This window comes from Glarea lozoyensis (genome assembly GCF_000409485.1).
Source record: "Glarea lozoyensis ATCC 20868 chromosome Unknown GLAREA5, whole genome shotgun sequence".
NCBI lineage: Eukaryota > Fungi > Ascomycota > Leotiomycetes > Helotiales > Helotiaceae > Glarea > Glarea lozoyensis.
The window spans coordinates 2,023,579-2,039,322 of NW_007361000.1; the positions used below are offsets into that span (position 1 = coordinate 2,023,579).

The window sequence follows — 15,744 nt, forward strand, 5'->3', positions numbered from 1 at the left end:
ACGATTTGCTCAAACCATTACACCCAGCTTGTTTTATTTCCCCCAACTTTTCACCGCGCAAAATGCAATATTCACTTATTCTCACGCTTTTGTCTATCTCAGCTGTTACAGCCAAGGCCATTGAAGCACGGAACGCAAATCATGTTAGCATGTATACAACCAATGCTTGCAAGTAAGTCATCAAATAAAAACACTACCTCCGAAGTCAACCTCTATCAGTCATAACTAACATGTTCTCTATAAGCGACCACGACAAATACTATAAATGGAAAGGCACTGATACTTGCAACTGTATCCCAGTCGACCAAGACGCACAAAGCATTTTTACCGATCATGAGCCCCTCCAAGATGTCATTGCATTCAGCGATGGTAATTGCCAGGACACACTTGGACCAATCATCAAACATAAATGTGACGAGACTGCCCAAAATACGACATTTGCGGAAGGACGTATACGTAGCGTCATGTTCTGGTTAGGAGGAGCTTGTGAGCTCAAGCAGGCCCTGAGTAGTATTATTCCGGACATTGAGACTGCTCTTCGTAATGCTGCTGAGTTTGCTTAACTCTACCAGGCTGCGCCTTACGTTTCTTTGGGTAATCAATATTGAGTGTAACAATTTGTTTGGGCAAAGTGGGCTACAGGAGAAAGTTTGGAGTTTTTTGAGGGCTTTTCGGGTTTCATCAAGTTTTGTATGCCTCATCGCGGCGCCGTGAGTTGAGTTAAAGTTTTGGTGTTGAGTTTGGACATGTTATCTGTATAAATGTTATTATTGTTTGAAACCCGTTGATACCTTTCATTGGCCATCTCTATCCATAATGTACAACTAAATGTGGCTCACTCTGTCGTAGTTTCTCTACTAGATGGGAATTGGACATGATCACATGACTTATTTCGATATTGTTTTAGTGGGGAAAGTTATTGGTCTTGAACAAGAACAAATAGCTTTACAAAAAGATTATGAGCGAGTTCAAAAGTTTGTGAGTTTAGTTACATCTTCAGATGTGTTTCTTGCAGTTTGATAACATACCCGCAAGTCACGTTGTCAACAACTCGACCTAGCCGCTCAGCTGCAGCTGAAAGAAACCCTGTACACGTTTCTGCACAACCAACAACAACAACACCAGCCACCCGTACAATATTTGGTCGTTTGGAGCCTACAATCTTCGTGATGCTCAGCAAGAATTCCCTTGGTGTATGAACCGCACTCCCATTCACGTGACGTCTCATCTTCTCTGTGAAAGATGGTAGACTCCATTGCTACTTCAGCGCTTGTCATCGCACTTGTCGCGCTCATAACCGCTCTCGGGCAGCTTCTCCAACAGTACTTCGCAACAGCTGATGGGTATCGAAGATGTCAAGCCTCTGTTATGGGCCATTGGGCTAAGAAGACCAGAATCCGTTTCCGATGGTCAGAGTTCAGACTGGAAACAACCTTTGTTGTCCCTCGCATTGTGTACAAGTATCACCTACAGGCACCAATCGGAGCGACAGTGGACGGCAATTGCTTATTGACGAACACATGCGAGAGCTTAGAAGCAAGTATGACAGCCAAAGGTTGGTACAACGAGACAGGACGCCTATTCTACGAAAGTGACCAACTTGCATGTTGGGTGCCTCTACTGGCCCAACTACATTCGCAAGGAGCCGAGGCCATGTTGGAATTCCGTGGTCAACCACTAGGAGGCTGTAAAATGATTGGACTTCCTGCCGTTCAATTCATTCATAAATCATGGGACTTCATGCCCCCCGATATCATACGTCCCATGGCTACTTCGACAATATCTGCGATTGCGATCATGGGCATACGACTTGGCATGACTTGGAAAACCTTTGATCCTGCTGAGTCACTGAGAGCGGAAGGAAATGGGCACATGTTTACTTCTACTGTCGCTCGATCGTTTGGAATCATCGTTCAGTATGCTTTTACAAGTCGGAAGAAAGCTAGCAATTTGACTTATACGCCAGTCATTGAAGCCGATAAGATGGCATTTGGACGCGTAGCGCTGGACTCGCAATTGTTCGGTATGTTAGGCCCGGTATTTGACCTTGAGATTGGATCGTACCAGGGGTTGGCTCGAAGTCTGCCCAAGCTGTTCTTTTTTCCTGTCTACGGAACACGCAAGCAGTGTGAGACTATCTTATCATGCATCAAAACAGCAATGGGTCGAGGAGAAAAGAATGTTCTAGGATTGTCTGACTTACTCCCAATTTGTTCGGTATATCCACCCCGTCTCCACGTTTTTCGGCTGTGATGAATCCTAATGTCTTCAGCCTCTCTTAGTTACTAAAAACCTGGCCGCTTATTGGATGGACAGATTACCTTCACCAATTTCGTATCCACGAGGTGTTACTGCATCATATGAAGGACTTCTTGTTTTCTCGACTGAGGTTAAAAGAATGATTCTTGCAAGAGGCGAACAGGAGTGCGGACAATTGAGTGTTGTCAATTCTCTCCTGCAGAAGCTGAATACGCCAGCCTATGCTGAGGTATGGAATAGGGGCCAGGATTCACAGAAACATGCTCTACCTGTTGAACATGAGCTAAGACTGCTTCTTATCGAGTCTCATTCTAGATTGACAGCCTTCCTACAAAAAACTAAAGTGCTATATAACCGCCTCGCCTGCCAACATTTATATGCGGCTACACAAGAAAGCCTCAAAGATCGCACAGAAGAATTGAACCGTCAGAGCATCTCACCTGAAATCTCTTCAGCAGGGATGGATTCTATTGAAATTAATCGAACCCATTTCCACACAATGCTCAGATATATTGACTATGTCATGCCGGATGTGGTCAAAAATGTCATGCTCTTGACCAATAATAAGGCATCACAGCACGCGACCACGGTCACCTCCATCGAAGTTGAGGATGCTTGGGTGTCGATGATGCTGCGTGCGTTCTGCTGGCAGCGATGCCATCACTTAATGGAGGACTTCGAACCACTTCCCAGCGAGTATTGGGACAGCAAGATGCCAGTGTACATCGGTTGATGAGTACCTGGATGGCCTCTATTTATCCAACGAGTACTTCAACGTCGCTAGTAGACCTGTACTACCACCCCCTTCGGTTTTACATTTGCGGCGGAAACTGAACATTACACTCATTATACTAATGTTCCCCAAAACCTGGAATCCAAAGTAGCATACTTAACAAGTTTATTAAGAGGCCATATTCATAAAACTGCCGAAGACTAATAGAGCTGATTATTGTCATTTTCGCCGTGGTTTCAATCCTAATCCGCGACTCGCTATGCGCTGCACAGCATATGCGACAAACCCGACTTGGTGTTGGTCACATGTTTGAGGAACTCCTTTTTGTACGACTCAATATATTGAGACATCTCTAAGTTCTTTCAAACATTTCTTACATGATCTACGGGATTAAATGTGTACATGCAAAACGTTCGGGGCGATCTGCGGAAATACACTTGCAACCTAGTGGCCTGAAATTGTACCTCGATATGGTTTTCTGCAGCACTGAAGCTGTGCCTACCTACACATGCCTCGCGGCCGAACTATCCAAACATCTCTGGGCTGTATGATCGTACTCAATGATACTCCGTCACTAGCGAACGAGGCCCAGACTGGTCTCATGCTCGTTTCCACACGGCGCTTCAGATTTGGCGGTCGAAACATTTCTAGTTCAGATAAGAAAGGCAGTCTCTTCCTTGTAGTGACATTCATACTATTCATTCCCAGAAATTATTTCAATTCTTTTCTTAGTTCTCTCGCAGATATGGTGGTCCTCACGAATAGCAATTGGAATGCTGTAACCCGTGGGCAGGTATTCCCTATCACTTGGAATGACAATGTGGGACTCGAGTTCATCACATTGAGGAACACTACAGCGGATCAGCAGCTAGCAGGTTTGTTTTCATCAAGTGGTAGTGATTGTAGGCTCAGCGGATAACACATCCCAAATAGCTGGTCAGCTAATGAACCCGTTCCCATGGCCTGTTCCTTACAACATATCAACAGCAGAATTCTTTAGGGTCATCATAACAGATGACAGAAACTCATCGACATCGCCGAAATTCATACCCGTTGCTATACTACCTGGATTTCAGGTAATAATTCAACCTGGGTGTTTCGATACCCTGCGCTAACGAAATATCAGACCATAGCCGTGCCAAGTCCAACAACAACTGTATTTGAAAGCCCTAGTACCCTTTCTCACAACCTTGCCCCTCCAACATCCTCTATTGCCACCGGCAATAACCAAGGCCACGTACCGTCTACGAATGATTTTGGAGTCAGTAAAACTGGTTTGACAGTAATGTTCCTAATTGCAATCTCATGTATAGCCTTCACCGCTTTCTTCGTTCTCTTGCGATGTGGAAGATGGTGTATAAGGCGGAAATCTTCCAACTCCAAGGAGATTTCCACAAACGAGAACGACCAAGGTGAGACACCACCCGCTGGCATCAAAAAGTTGTTCAAATCTTCAGGATTCCGCAAACCTGAATTATGCTCTACTTCACAACAGATCCTTGAGATGGGGAACTCGAAACGAGATACGATATCTGAGCTTGAAGCGCGAAGGAAAACCGTGGAATTGGATGAGGATATCTATTGAGAAATCATAGCCGAGAAGACTCCAATATCATGAAGCAATTGAAACGAATGAAATGCGGTGAGGGAACGAGGACGCATCATGCTTCTTCCCGTCATACACCCAAGTGTGCCGGCTTCTTCTGCCTGTCAAGCATGCAGTTCTCCGTCGACGTGGTACATGAGGCTATCAAACTAAATCATCTATATCTGGATCAAGCTCACTATGATATCTCTACATTCATTTGAGCGAGCAAAAGAGTTCCAAACGGCAACCTTACATGACGATTGAGGCTCACGATGTCACAATCGCCTGTCTTCTCAACAAGAAATCCAATTTTTTCCACACAAAGCGAAAGCATCCAACCAAGTATGCAACTTCCCATCGAGCCATGCATGCCGCTTGATTGAGAAGGGGACAGGAGTTGTTTGCTGTCACAATCACGCGAGCTATTGCACAAGAGATGGAGTAAGGGGCAAATCGTGTTCTATGATTCATGTTTTGAGGAACGTGCTACAAATTTCAATTGAAGTGGCGGTTAAAATGAGGACTTGAAGTGTCGACATATCATTGTCGCCCCTCCCACCAATTCCCACGTTGAATATTTCATTACCTCCACAGCACCACCATAATGGTCGAGTTCACCGAAGAAAGCTACACCGTAGTTCCAGGATACAATTTAGATATTTATTGGAGAAACTCGATTGGCGACGTCATTTTGAATCTCCTATACGAACATTTTAATGCAACTGGAGATTATTACGAAATTCTTAGACAACTCGCACGTTAGCTGCCCTCTGTACCCATCTATAGCACCATTTTAATGATCGCATAGAAATAAAGGAATCTGAGAGTGAATACCGGTATACCTGGCCTGTCCCTTTGGATCGTGCAACGGATGGGGCAGCCCTTGCATTGGAAATTGAGGATACCAATGGACATAATATCAGCGACATCTTTATTGCCGAGGTATTTCGATAAATATGTTTTTCTTGGAGATAAGTAGACGGAGCTAATTTGAGTGATGGTAGAAAAGCCATAACACCTCCTTTTCAACTCCAACCACACCCTCGTCGACCCTCGAAAGCCCAACCTCACTCCCATCATCAAACTCCCACGTGCCCACTATATCCATTTCAATAGGCACATCTTTGGGAACTATCGTCCTCCTCGCCTTGCTCTTCCTCTTATACAAGAAATATAAGACCAAACCGCCTACTTTACCCCACACGACCCAACCTGAAATTGTTGGAACCCCCAGTCTTCCCGAAAACACGTCACAGCCGGGTATTTGGAACTCCTTATTTGCGAAGAAGCAAGCTGGTGATATACCAGAGGTAATGAGCTCGCAGGAGACCGAGAAAGGTAAAGATTTGATTACAACCGAGGAATGTGTTGGCGTGGAGTTAGGTGGACAACCTATTGGTGTGATTGCGGAGATGGAAAGTGATTGTGTTGGGGCGGAAAAGAGAGTGGTCAAGGGGTAGAGGTATCTTGGATTTTTGATGTGGTAGTATTGGGGAGTAACACATCTGGATTTCTCAAAAGTTTGGATGAATAGGCGCTTGGAAAGATGATTCTACCTCTAATTCTAACGAAGCTGCTGGAATGATGTTATTCTGCTGGGCACAGAAAATATATGGCTTTCAGGCAAAGTTAATAAAAAACAAAAGATAGTGCACTAGGGAATAGGTTTGTTAGTTTGAACGTAAGACCTGAAAGTAGTGTTTTGAAATTTTGAGAGTTTAATCTAGTAATCTAGTGGTCGCAAATTGTCATGATAAAACTGTTGAATATTATCACTAAACGTTAGATAATTGATCTACTTATCTCGAGATTAATTGTCCATTAATTTGCTACACCCAAAAGATCTTACCAAACATCAGAATACCATCATCGTACCACATAACCCGGTCAACCCCCTCACATCCATCATCACCTTTTCCTAATAAATTCTCAGAAATAAATCAAACAACACCCAAAGCCATCCAAAAAATCAACCAATATCCATATCAAAACTTTTATATATCTATCAAGAAAAATAAAGTTTGGCATGTAGTCAATATTACACAGAGACAATGGTTAGTGGGAAGTAAACGAAATGAGGGGTGAAATGAATTTTAGTTCCGATTTGTGGTGTTGAAGTGGTTTCTCCTATAGAAGAAAAACTTCGTAAGGGTTTGGAAGAGCAAGGTGCTGGGAGTTTGTGTTCTACTTGGGTAAGAAGAGGTCTTGATATCTATAAGAAAGTGAGGGAGAAGAGATGAGTGAGGTTTAGTGGTCTGTTGTGATAATGAAACACTGCTAAGATAAGCGTCTGGAGTTCATATAGTGTGTGGCTGACGGTTAGTATTTGTTTGGTTAGTGTGTACAAATGTTCAGAAAGCTTGTAATTTATAGTGTTCTATGATAGCCCATGAGGTGATAACATGGCGTAAGTCATAAATTACCGGGAATCAAGAAGGCAATAAGGAAGCTACACATATCCCATAGCACTTCCAACTCAAAAGGACATCACAAGCATCACAATAATCATATCACATCAAACACACACAAAAATTTGGGGATCAAAGTCCGAGTCATCATTTCCGCACCACAAGCACCACAATACCCAACCCCCACGCAAAAACGCAGAAACTCAAATACCGCGATCCGCAACGCCTATGACACTCCACTCCACGCACCCAGATGATCCCCCCTTGTCCAATCGTCAGGAGTCGCAAAAAGCCTTTATCTACATACAGCATGGCCGAGCTCGCACCGTCGACAAGACCTCGTAAATATTTCTTTTCTGGGACAAACCCCATCCGAAAGCATAGTGGTTTGATATAACACATGGAATAGATACTATGAACTCTATTCATGCGGGTTTTTTCTTTTTCTTTTCGGTATGGGAACCGCCGCTGTCCAAAAGGAGCACAAATAGTGCGCAACGCTAGATTAAAAAAGGCAAAAAAATAAACGATTTTTGGTATAAGATGCTTCCAATTCCAAGAGATCAGTGGGTATCATGAGCTCAGAATCGAATGGTGGGTTTAATGCTATGCTTGATGGTGATTGACTCGCATTCGCGAAGTCTGATGGAGGGCTCCGTCAGTCGTCGCTAATAGACGGGGACGCCCTCATATGTTTAATGAGATGTGATTCGCGGGCTGTGTTGTTGAATGGCACACTTGTAAAAGCGTGTGGCGCAGGTATCTATTGTCAAAAAGTCAGTATCAACTGCCGGCAACCACGTAACGAGAAGAAGCTTACCATGGAGCCAAGTTGAATCAACACCACAAGAACCTCATTAAACGAGATTTCAGCCCTAAGTTAGAAAGTTAGATTATGAAACCTAAACAAAGAAACGATTGTTATGCTTACTCTCAGTAGTCTCCCATGGCCCTCTTGGTATACACCGGATCCAATAGAGAGGCAAAACTCGATGCTAACTTTTGACTTTCTCCAAGACCTTCCTGTGAAGATCTTGGCCAAGTAAAGTTCTGCCCGAAGGGCTTGATCCGGGAGGCAATGGCTATGGGCTTTCTGCAGTACATAGAAGCCCTAGTTACCTCCCATTCCCGTGTTCGAATTGACCCAGATTATGATGAGTGGCGGAGCTCTTTTGAGTGTTTGACGACCCAGGGAGACGTGACCTTCCCAGCTCCCGCTAATGCGTGCATCCGTAAAAGGCCTTTTAGTGTTACCAAGTAACCCAAATAATACGCCTTGGGCCGAGTCCCAAACGCTGGCTTCGGGGCAAAGTGATGGGTTGCAGACCATCCTTACTATCACGTTTATCCCCTTCAGAAACGTACCGGACGAGAACGGTTTGGCAGGACCCATGTCCGAGGTAGACTCAGACGCAGAATATCGTCTGCTACCTCGGAACTCCTGCCGCCGGCGATACAGGCAACCCTATATCCCCTTTTTCTACCACTCCACCATAATAAGGCTCTTGACTCATAACGGAGTTGATTTAGACGAACGAGCACACGGGGTGCAGAGATTCATTATGTGGTTAAGCGGTGATCTTTTCGCTTACAAAACCACCCAACAAACCTCCGCACCCCCTGTGGAGCCTGAACCTTTTAAAGTCATGCCCAGGACTATGCAACCAAATGAAAGAATATCGTCATCCAAAGAACTCTCCTGTAACCAAAGTTTCCCAGGGCTTCCCTGTTTCCCACGCTCTCTCCATGAGCGTTCGTGCTTTGTGAACCTGACTCAATCCAAGCACCTCTACACCCTTTACCCGATCTAAGATGTCATTTCTCTGCCTCTCATCGATAGTGTCACAACCGGCTGTGAACATGGGAAAGAGCAGACAGGCCTCCGCAGCACTGCCTCGGCGAACTTTGAACAATGCGCCGTGGATTTCTCGCACAGCGTTCTGAACATCAACATGGGTCGATGGCTTGCCTAGAATTCGTCGATGAAGATGTACGGCACCTGCCCAGTGATATGCTTCATTCGTAGCTGACATTTCAAGGCTGTCCCAGTGATAGGCAGCCTCTCCGGAAGACTGCATATGGGTACACGGCTTCGAAGGATGTAGACGTGATGCCGCAAGATCAGTGTCAAGTTTTGCAGCTAGTTTCAAGATCTCGGTCGAAGGCTTCCAATCGACGAGAACATTGATCCCCGATATTCGCTCGCTATCACATACTCTAGCAAGCTCCGCGATCTTGGCAAGGATGCGCACGCATCGACTCGTGAAGCCCAGAACGCAATCGATGTGATAGTCTTCCTCTCGATCAGAATCAGTTTCATACTCAAGGACCCAGGAAGACGACGAGGTAGGAGGCCGACTAAGACTTCCCAGAACATCCAGGTAGGCGAACCAGCTCCAGAGAAAGGATGATACCTTGTCCTTGCGTGAAGCGGTTCTCATGCCTTGAGGGCCACCTCTAGCTGTGATTATCTGACGAGCAGTGTCCAGGTGCTTTTGCCAAGGAACAGCAACACCAAATGCTTTCGGAGAGATGATTTCCAATGAAGCAAGCATAATGGCTGTCGCAAGATTGGCATTAGAGATAATCTCAGTCGGATCATCCAATGCTTTTCTAAGGCTCGGAAATATGTCTTGAACCCACAAGGCAATGCGAGTCGCTGGTTCTGGTTGCCGCAAGAGTCGTGCGCGATGAGAAGCCGAATACGCCAAAAGAAGGCTCAACAGATTGTCGTCTTGTACAGCCATGCGTGGCAATATCCGCTTGAACGGATTTGATGAACAGTTATGCGGGATCAAGCAACCAGCAGTATGATTGATAAAATGATGGAAATACAACAAATTCATTGGATTTTCCAAAAGCTTGTTTGGAAGAGGCTCAAACGCCCGAGGAATGGAAATTGCGACTGGCGTCGCATAGTAGCCACCTCGGTCAAAAGCTGTGTGGTCTACTTCCATGCCAAACCCGAATTCGATTGGAGTTACTCTGCCACTTTCATTGATAACGAGGTCTAGGTGATCTCGCTTGGAGATTGGGGACGAACCTGATATGGCATTTGTATCATCATTCTTGCCAAGATCAAGATCTTTGAAACCCCGGTCGATGCCCCAAGTGTTTGTATCTTGATAGAAATCTTGATCTTGTTCTTCCCAACTTTGTGTATCCATGTTCCGTTCGTTCGTTTCTGACATCCCTGGTGGGCCTGATAGAAGTGAACTCACAGAAAGGCCCCTGGACCCAGTAGATCCGGACGAAATCAAGGGTGGCGATTTGGTGGTAGAATACCTATAGCTGTCGTCACTTTGAAGCGAAGCGGTTGTGATAGCTGTGTTAGGCGAGTTTGAGTCAGAATTGCTGAAGGGTGAGTTGCCCAATTCACAGTTCTGTGGAGGAAATGTCGCTGGCAAGGGTGGCAGCATTCTGGTATCATAATTGCCTTTATTAACAATGTAAGCTTTTAACTGGCAATGAAAGTAATGGAGATGCCGATGTCAGTGAAAGGTTTGGCAGTATATAGTATATAACAACAGTACTTGGCAGGGCGTCAAACAAGGATAGATATGCTAAGTAACTTACGTTGTACAATTGTATCCTGTACGATATCATATCGAGGTGTACTTCGAGGCGGTAGAGAGCGTTCAGCCTGTCTCACTTCGGAACCCGAAAAACGGATAGGATTAAAGTCCCGGACATTGGCGTCGCTTGCTTGGAAGCTCTGCATATATTTCCTAGCTCCAGTCTCTGTATCCTCTGGGGTCGCAGAGAGGAACGACGAGGGTTGTGCCAACGCTGGGTCAATCATACCAGCGGTATGAGCAGGTTGAAATCCTCCGCCATGTGCTGATGCGTCCTGTAGAGTTTCCGAGCATCGCTCCAAGCCCATTTCAGGAGCCTGGGCTGGCGCATCGTCGGCTATCCCAGTCGCAAACGCAATATGTCCGAATCCACTCCTGCTCCCTGTTGCCTTATTCTTTCCCCGCCCATCCCAATTCAATCGGATGCTATAATCGCATGTTTCGCCTTGTTTCACGCAATTCTCGCATTGAGGTCGTCGCTCGTCACATTTGACCTTTCGGGTTTTGCAGGGCCTGTATCAAAAACGCTTTAGATTGGATTTCAGAACGGGAGATAAATCACAAAAACAACAAAGCTTAAAGGTGGCAGAGGACAGCTGGAATTATTGTGACGCGTTCTCTAGTAACTTGGCACAAGGAATTTGCACATACCAACAGCCAGTTCGACTACGTCTCTTGGGCTCAGAAGCACCAGTTCTTTTTCTTCGAGGCATGCCGCCAAATAGAATGTAATATCAACATATGGCGAGATACTCGTCCATTGGAGGGAGGTTTTCGGACGTCAGGTCGAGCTTAAATTGGATAGATTTAGGGCCCTTCTTGGCTCGGGATGTATCGACTTGATTGCGAGAAAGGCAAAGTAGACCGACATGTTCCTTTCGTGAAACGCGACCCAAATCGACAAGGAGGGGTTGAATGTTTTCGAGTGCCGAAATAACAAGAGCTGACACTGGCGGGGTTCTTGTCGTGCTTGCTTTTCCACGATAAGGATAGTGTATGAATGCCTGAGGCATGAAGTCGAGCTATCATTAAATGCGAAGTAGGGATCTTGGCGACAGACATGAACATCCAAGTTACACAATATCAATATTAAGTATCTTGATATCTTCCTCTGGCTTCTCCTTATATACCCGAGCATTCTCAATCCGATGGACGACATCAAGACCTTGAATACAGCGCCCAAATATGGTATGCTTATTGTCAAGCCAAGGCTACGTAAAAATTAGCACTAGATCATCATTCCATAGAGAAGCCAAACTTACTGTCTTCTCGGTAGTAATAAAAAATTGACTACCATTAGTATTCGGACCAGCATTTGCCATGGATACTGTATAAGGCTTGTCGTGTTTAAGCGTACTGAACTCGTCTTCAAACTCCCTTCCCCAAATACTTTCTCCACCAGTGCCGTCGCCCAGAGGATCACCACATTGAATCATAAATTTTCGAATTACACGATGAAAGATGGTGTTGTTGTAATAACCTTTCTTCGAATGCGTAACAAAATTCTCCACGGCTTTTGGAGCAGCATCTGGGAAAAGTCGGATGTGGATATCTCCATAAGTGGTGTGTATAATTGCAGCGGTTCCTGATTCGGTAGCCTTCTTCTCTACCGCTTTTCTCGCGTTGGCGTTAATCGGCTTTTCGTTATGAACATCTCGCTCGGACTTTGAAATATTTTCGTCGTTGGTGAACATGTAAAATCTGACCTTTCCTACGCCTGTGGTAAACAGGATTGGATCTCGAGCTTCGGATTCTTGGAGAAGTGGATTGTCCGACGCTGCCATGGCCACCGTTGTGATCCCCTTTTTTTGTGGTTGTCCTTGATACATTGCGATGCTTAGTGGTCTGAAATTTTCGTCTTTTCCATATACTTTGATAACTCGGTTTGTATATGTGTTGAGTACCTTCGTACCAAACATTGATCCGTAAAGAATAAAGTGGCCCGTCTCATCAAACATGACATTAGCCTTGTTTCGAAGGGCTGGAGTATCTATCTCTCGCTCAGTCGCCAGCCGCCTTCCGAATTCAACATCTTCTAATTTTTGCAGTGCTGTTCCAGCTTGTTGCATTTCTTCGATGATCTGAAGCGATTCGTCATAGGTGCGGTAAAGCTTCCCCGTTGAGAAATCGAAAATTCGTATCTTGCGATCTGGAAACGAGACAGTTGCAAATTGCGCACCTGATGGAGAGACGGTAAGTGAAGTTGGCGTTGACTTTGCCTTTTTGAACTCGAACAAATTCGTCGAGCTTTTGAATTCAAACACATTATCGGGCTTTTCGTAATTCCCACCAGGTCTCCAGTATTCGATCATCCCGTTCTCGTCCGCGGAAATCACACAGTCATAGGCATCATTGAAAACCATCAATGTAACCACGCTTCGATGTAATCCCGAAACGGTGTGAATAGGCTCCCGGTTCTCTCCTCTCCCATCGTAAATCTGGATCGTATGATTCACCTCATCCGAGACCGCAAGCATCGGCAAAGAAGCCCCCCGCTTATGTACCCAGCATACACATTTCGGCGTAAACTCCAAGGGTAGCATAGCCAGCAGATCAAAAGTCATCACATCAAAGATCTTGACACTTTTATCCACACCAGCCGTGGCAAAGCTTCTACCATCCGCACTAACAGAAACGCTAACAATATCCCCATTATGCGCTCTGAACTCTTTCACAAACTCAATGCTATCCGCGCCCTTCTTCCAGAATTTCACAATCCCATCCGTAGAGCTGGTGATGAGGAAATCGGTGATCGGGGTCATGGTGATGAAAGCGAGCTGTTCGCGATGCATAAGCGACTTGGAGTATTTCGCAGAGGTCGGCAGAGCCGAGACATACAGCTTCTCGTACGGCAGCTTGCGTTTCTTCTTCTTCGGTGCGTCTGCCGCTGGGAGCTGCGGCCCCATGTCATCGTCTGAGGAGTCTGAAGGAGAGCGCGTTAGAGTATGGAGTCGGTGGGAGAGCGTTATGCTTACCGTCATCTTCGGAACGACTTCTCTTGTTGGGGTTTGCGGTTTGAGGAACTTCGGCCATGGTGAGTGGCTATTTATGTGTGTGTAGTGCTATTCGCAAGAGATGGGTGGAAGCTACGTCAAAATCTTCGAGGTCCAGCCTAAATGTGCTTAGTCGCGCTAGCCGGAGTACCTGCGTAGTGGCTCGAGCTCCCTCGTAGCCCGTGCATTAGCTAGGATGAAGCTAAAAGCTCCAGACATCCCGATGTCCTTCGTCATCTCTAAAATAGATTCAATTGATCTTTTCTAGCCTGATGTCCATTTCTTTCCGTTTTTCCTAGATCTCATTGAATCTTACCAGAATCTCTTTTCAGATCTAGAAAATGCCTTCTCCCTTACAAAAACTCCAAAACCAACATCCCCTTCAACGTCTCTCCTCCCCCTCCCGCGGGGTTTCCGCCCTCATCCACACCCTTGGAATCATATCCTTCTCTCTCTCATACAAATACCTCGTGGACTTTCCCACCTTCATAAACGACTCATATGGCTGGCATTGGCAATACCTTACCATCTTGGGTCTAACAGTCGCTCATTTGACCTTCATATTCGGATTGTTAGCCGACATCACACTATCACCGACCTTGTTCCTTATCAAGAACAGTCTGTCGCTATGTAGCGCTCCATTAGAGGTTCTCATTAGTATTTTGTACTGGGGAATAAGCACCATCGATAAAACTCTGTTAGTACCACCGGAGATCCATATCGATGCGACGGCGGATATAGGATTTCATGCCATGCCAGCTATATTGCTAGTCATAGACCTACTATTCCTATCTCCACCATGGACGATTCACGCCTTACCGGCTATGGGATTAAGTTCTGTACTCGCGGTCTCCTACTGGGCTTGGGTGGAGCACTGTTACAAGCACAATGGATTGTAAGAACGCACGTTCATTTTGAATTTTATCATACTAATGAAACCCAGCTATCCATACCCGCTCTTCGGCGAACTGAATACCAGTCAAAGAGCTCTTCTTTTCGGAATGGCGGCTCTAACTATGACCGGTAGCACCGCAATGCTGAAGTGGCTCCACGGCCGTGTCAATGGGTTACGAGGCGCGCAAAATAGAAGTCAACCTGCGAATATCAAAGGCGAATAGACGTGTAAAATCTCGAATGTAACGCCTCTCCACTCATCCATAACCGAGTATCCTTTACATTTGCTCCATCGCCTATACCAAGCGTCCTTTCATATCACGGCCGGCGCTTTCAACGACCCGTACTAGACAATAGACGATTACATGCTTAAATTTGGAAGAAAACTAGTCGGGATGACTTTTCATTCATCTACGTCAACGATTTAATAAGGGTTTTTTTTAAATTATCTCATCATACACTCTCTAGAATAGACACTAGCCTAATACACTCTCGTAATTTTTCAAAATTAGCAACCTAAGAGCCCAACCTAAGTTACACCTTCCCCCTTAATTTTCCGAACCCCTGCTCTGTCCACCCAAAAAAGGCGGCACGTCAAACACTGTCTTAGGCTTTCTACCTAGACACTCCTCTACCTCCCAACCACTACTCAACCCAAACCTCTCATCATTCCACATCCCCTCACCCATCGAACCGTCAACTCTCCACCACATCCACCGTATCCACCACAACATCCCGTCATTCAACACAAGAAAATCTACCTCCCTCATCAAGACTTTCATAAAACTCCATCCGAATATCTCATGGGGCAGATTCTTCTTGCATCGTATAGGTATGAAGACTAAGATATCGAGAACTTAACACACATGTTAATTGATTTAGTTTTGTGTGTTTTATTTTCAATATCCCAAGGTATCTTATTTACCTCACTGGGAAGAATGAATATAAACTAGTAGGAGCTAATTATCTCATATACAATCGAAAAGGGATAACCTAAGCGCCGCAGTCCCTTTATCCCAATATTCCTCGTTGAGTACACGTATATACTACAACAACAATAATTTATATACAAAAACCTCATAAAAAAATACCTTCAAGATCTACATCAACATCAACAGCTCATTTCCAGCCTTAATTAACCCAAAAGAATCAGTCGATATTTGAAGTCACAATATATTCTTCGTTACACACTCTTCTATTCTCCCTAAGATCCACACACCGCCACCAACACCCCATCCATTCCCAATGCAAAACTCATTAATCTACAAACGCGCACCAAAGACACCACAGCAGA

The 15,744-nt window shown here is 45.2% G+C and overlaps 6 protein-coding genes across 6 annotated transcripts; 5 read left to right on the forward strand and 1 right to left on the reverse strand.

Moving 5' to 3' along the window:
• Nucleotides 1–62: 62 nt before the first annotated feature.
• GLAREA_04853 (uncharacterized protein) lies at nt 63–563 on the forward strand (the record flags this gene model as incomplete). Its single annotated transcript, XM_008087230.1, has 2 exons — nt 63–172; nt 245–563. 2 exons carry the CDS (start codon nt 63–65, stop codon nt 561–563), a joined length of 429 nt encoding a protein of 142 aa, XP_008085421.1.
• Nucleotides 564–1,242: 679 nt separating this feature from the next.
• GLAREA_04854 (uncharacterized protein) lies at nt 1,243–2,992 on the forward strand (the record flags this gene model as incomplete). The annotated part of the gene is made up of 2 exons (XM_008087231.1): nt 1,243–2,128; nt 2,283–2,992. The coding sequence occupies 2 exons, from the start codon at nt 1,243–1,245 to the stop codon at nt 2,990–2,992; spliced, it is 1,596 nt and encodes a 531-aa protein (XP_008085422.1).
• Nucleotides 2,993–3,737: 745 nt separating this feature from the next.
• GLAREA_04855 (uncharacterized protein) lies at nt 3,738–4,577 on the forward strand (the record flags this gene model as incomplete). The annotated part of the gene is made up of 3 exons (XM_008087232.1): nt 3,738–3,867; nt 3,926–4,068; nt 4,119–4,577. 3 exons carry the CDS (start codon nt 3,738–3,740, stop codon nt 4,575–4,577), a joined length of 732 nt encoding a protein of 243 aa, XP_008085423.1.
• A 607-nt stretch (nt 4,578–5,184) lies between these two features.
• Nucleotides 5,185–6,040, forward strand: GLAREA_04856 (uncharacterized protein; the record flags this gene model as incomplete). The annotated part of the gene is made up of 3 exons (XM_008087233.1): nt 5,185–5,338; nt 5,389–5,522; nt 5,585–6,040. The coding sequence occupies 3 exons, from the start codon at nt 5,185–5,187 to the stop codon at nt 6,038–6,040; spliced, it is 744 nt and encodes a 247-aa protein (XP_008085424.1).
• A 2,630-nt stretch (nt 6,041–8,670) lies between these two features.
• On the reverse strand, nt 8,671–13,596 carry GLAREA_04857 (Cyclophilin-like protein; the record flags this gene model as incomplete). The annotated part of the gene is made up of 5 exons (XM_008087234.1): nt 8,671–10,424; nt 10,565–11,076; nt 11,641–11,774; nt 11,826–13,486; nt 13,539–13,596. The coding sequence occupies 5 exons, from the start codon at nt 13,594–13,596 to the stop codon at nt 8,671–8,673; spliced, it is 4,119 nt and encodes a 1,372-aa protein (XP_008085425.1).
• A 301-nt stretch (nt 13,597–13,897) lies between these two features.
• GLAREA_04858 (uncharacterized protein) lies at nt 13,898–14,674 on the forward strand (the record flags this gene model as incomplete). Its single annotated transcript, XM_008087235.1, has 2 exons — nt 13,898–14,451; nt 14,500–14,674. The coding sequence occupies 2 exons, from the start codon at nt 13,898–13,900 to the stop codon at nt 14,672–14,674; spliced, it is 729 nt and encodes a 242-aa protein (XP_008085426.1).
• Nucleotides 14,675–15,744: the final 1,070 nt, after the last annotated feature.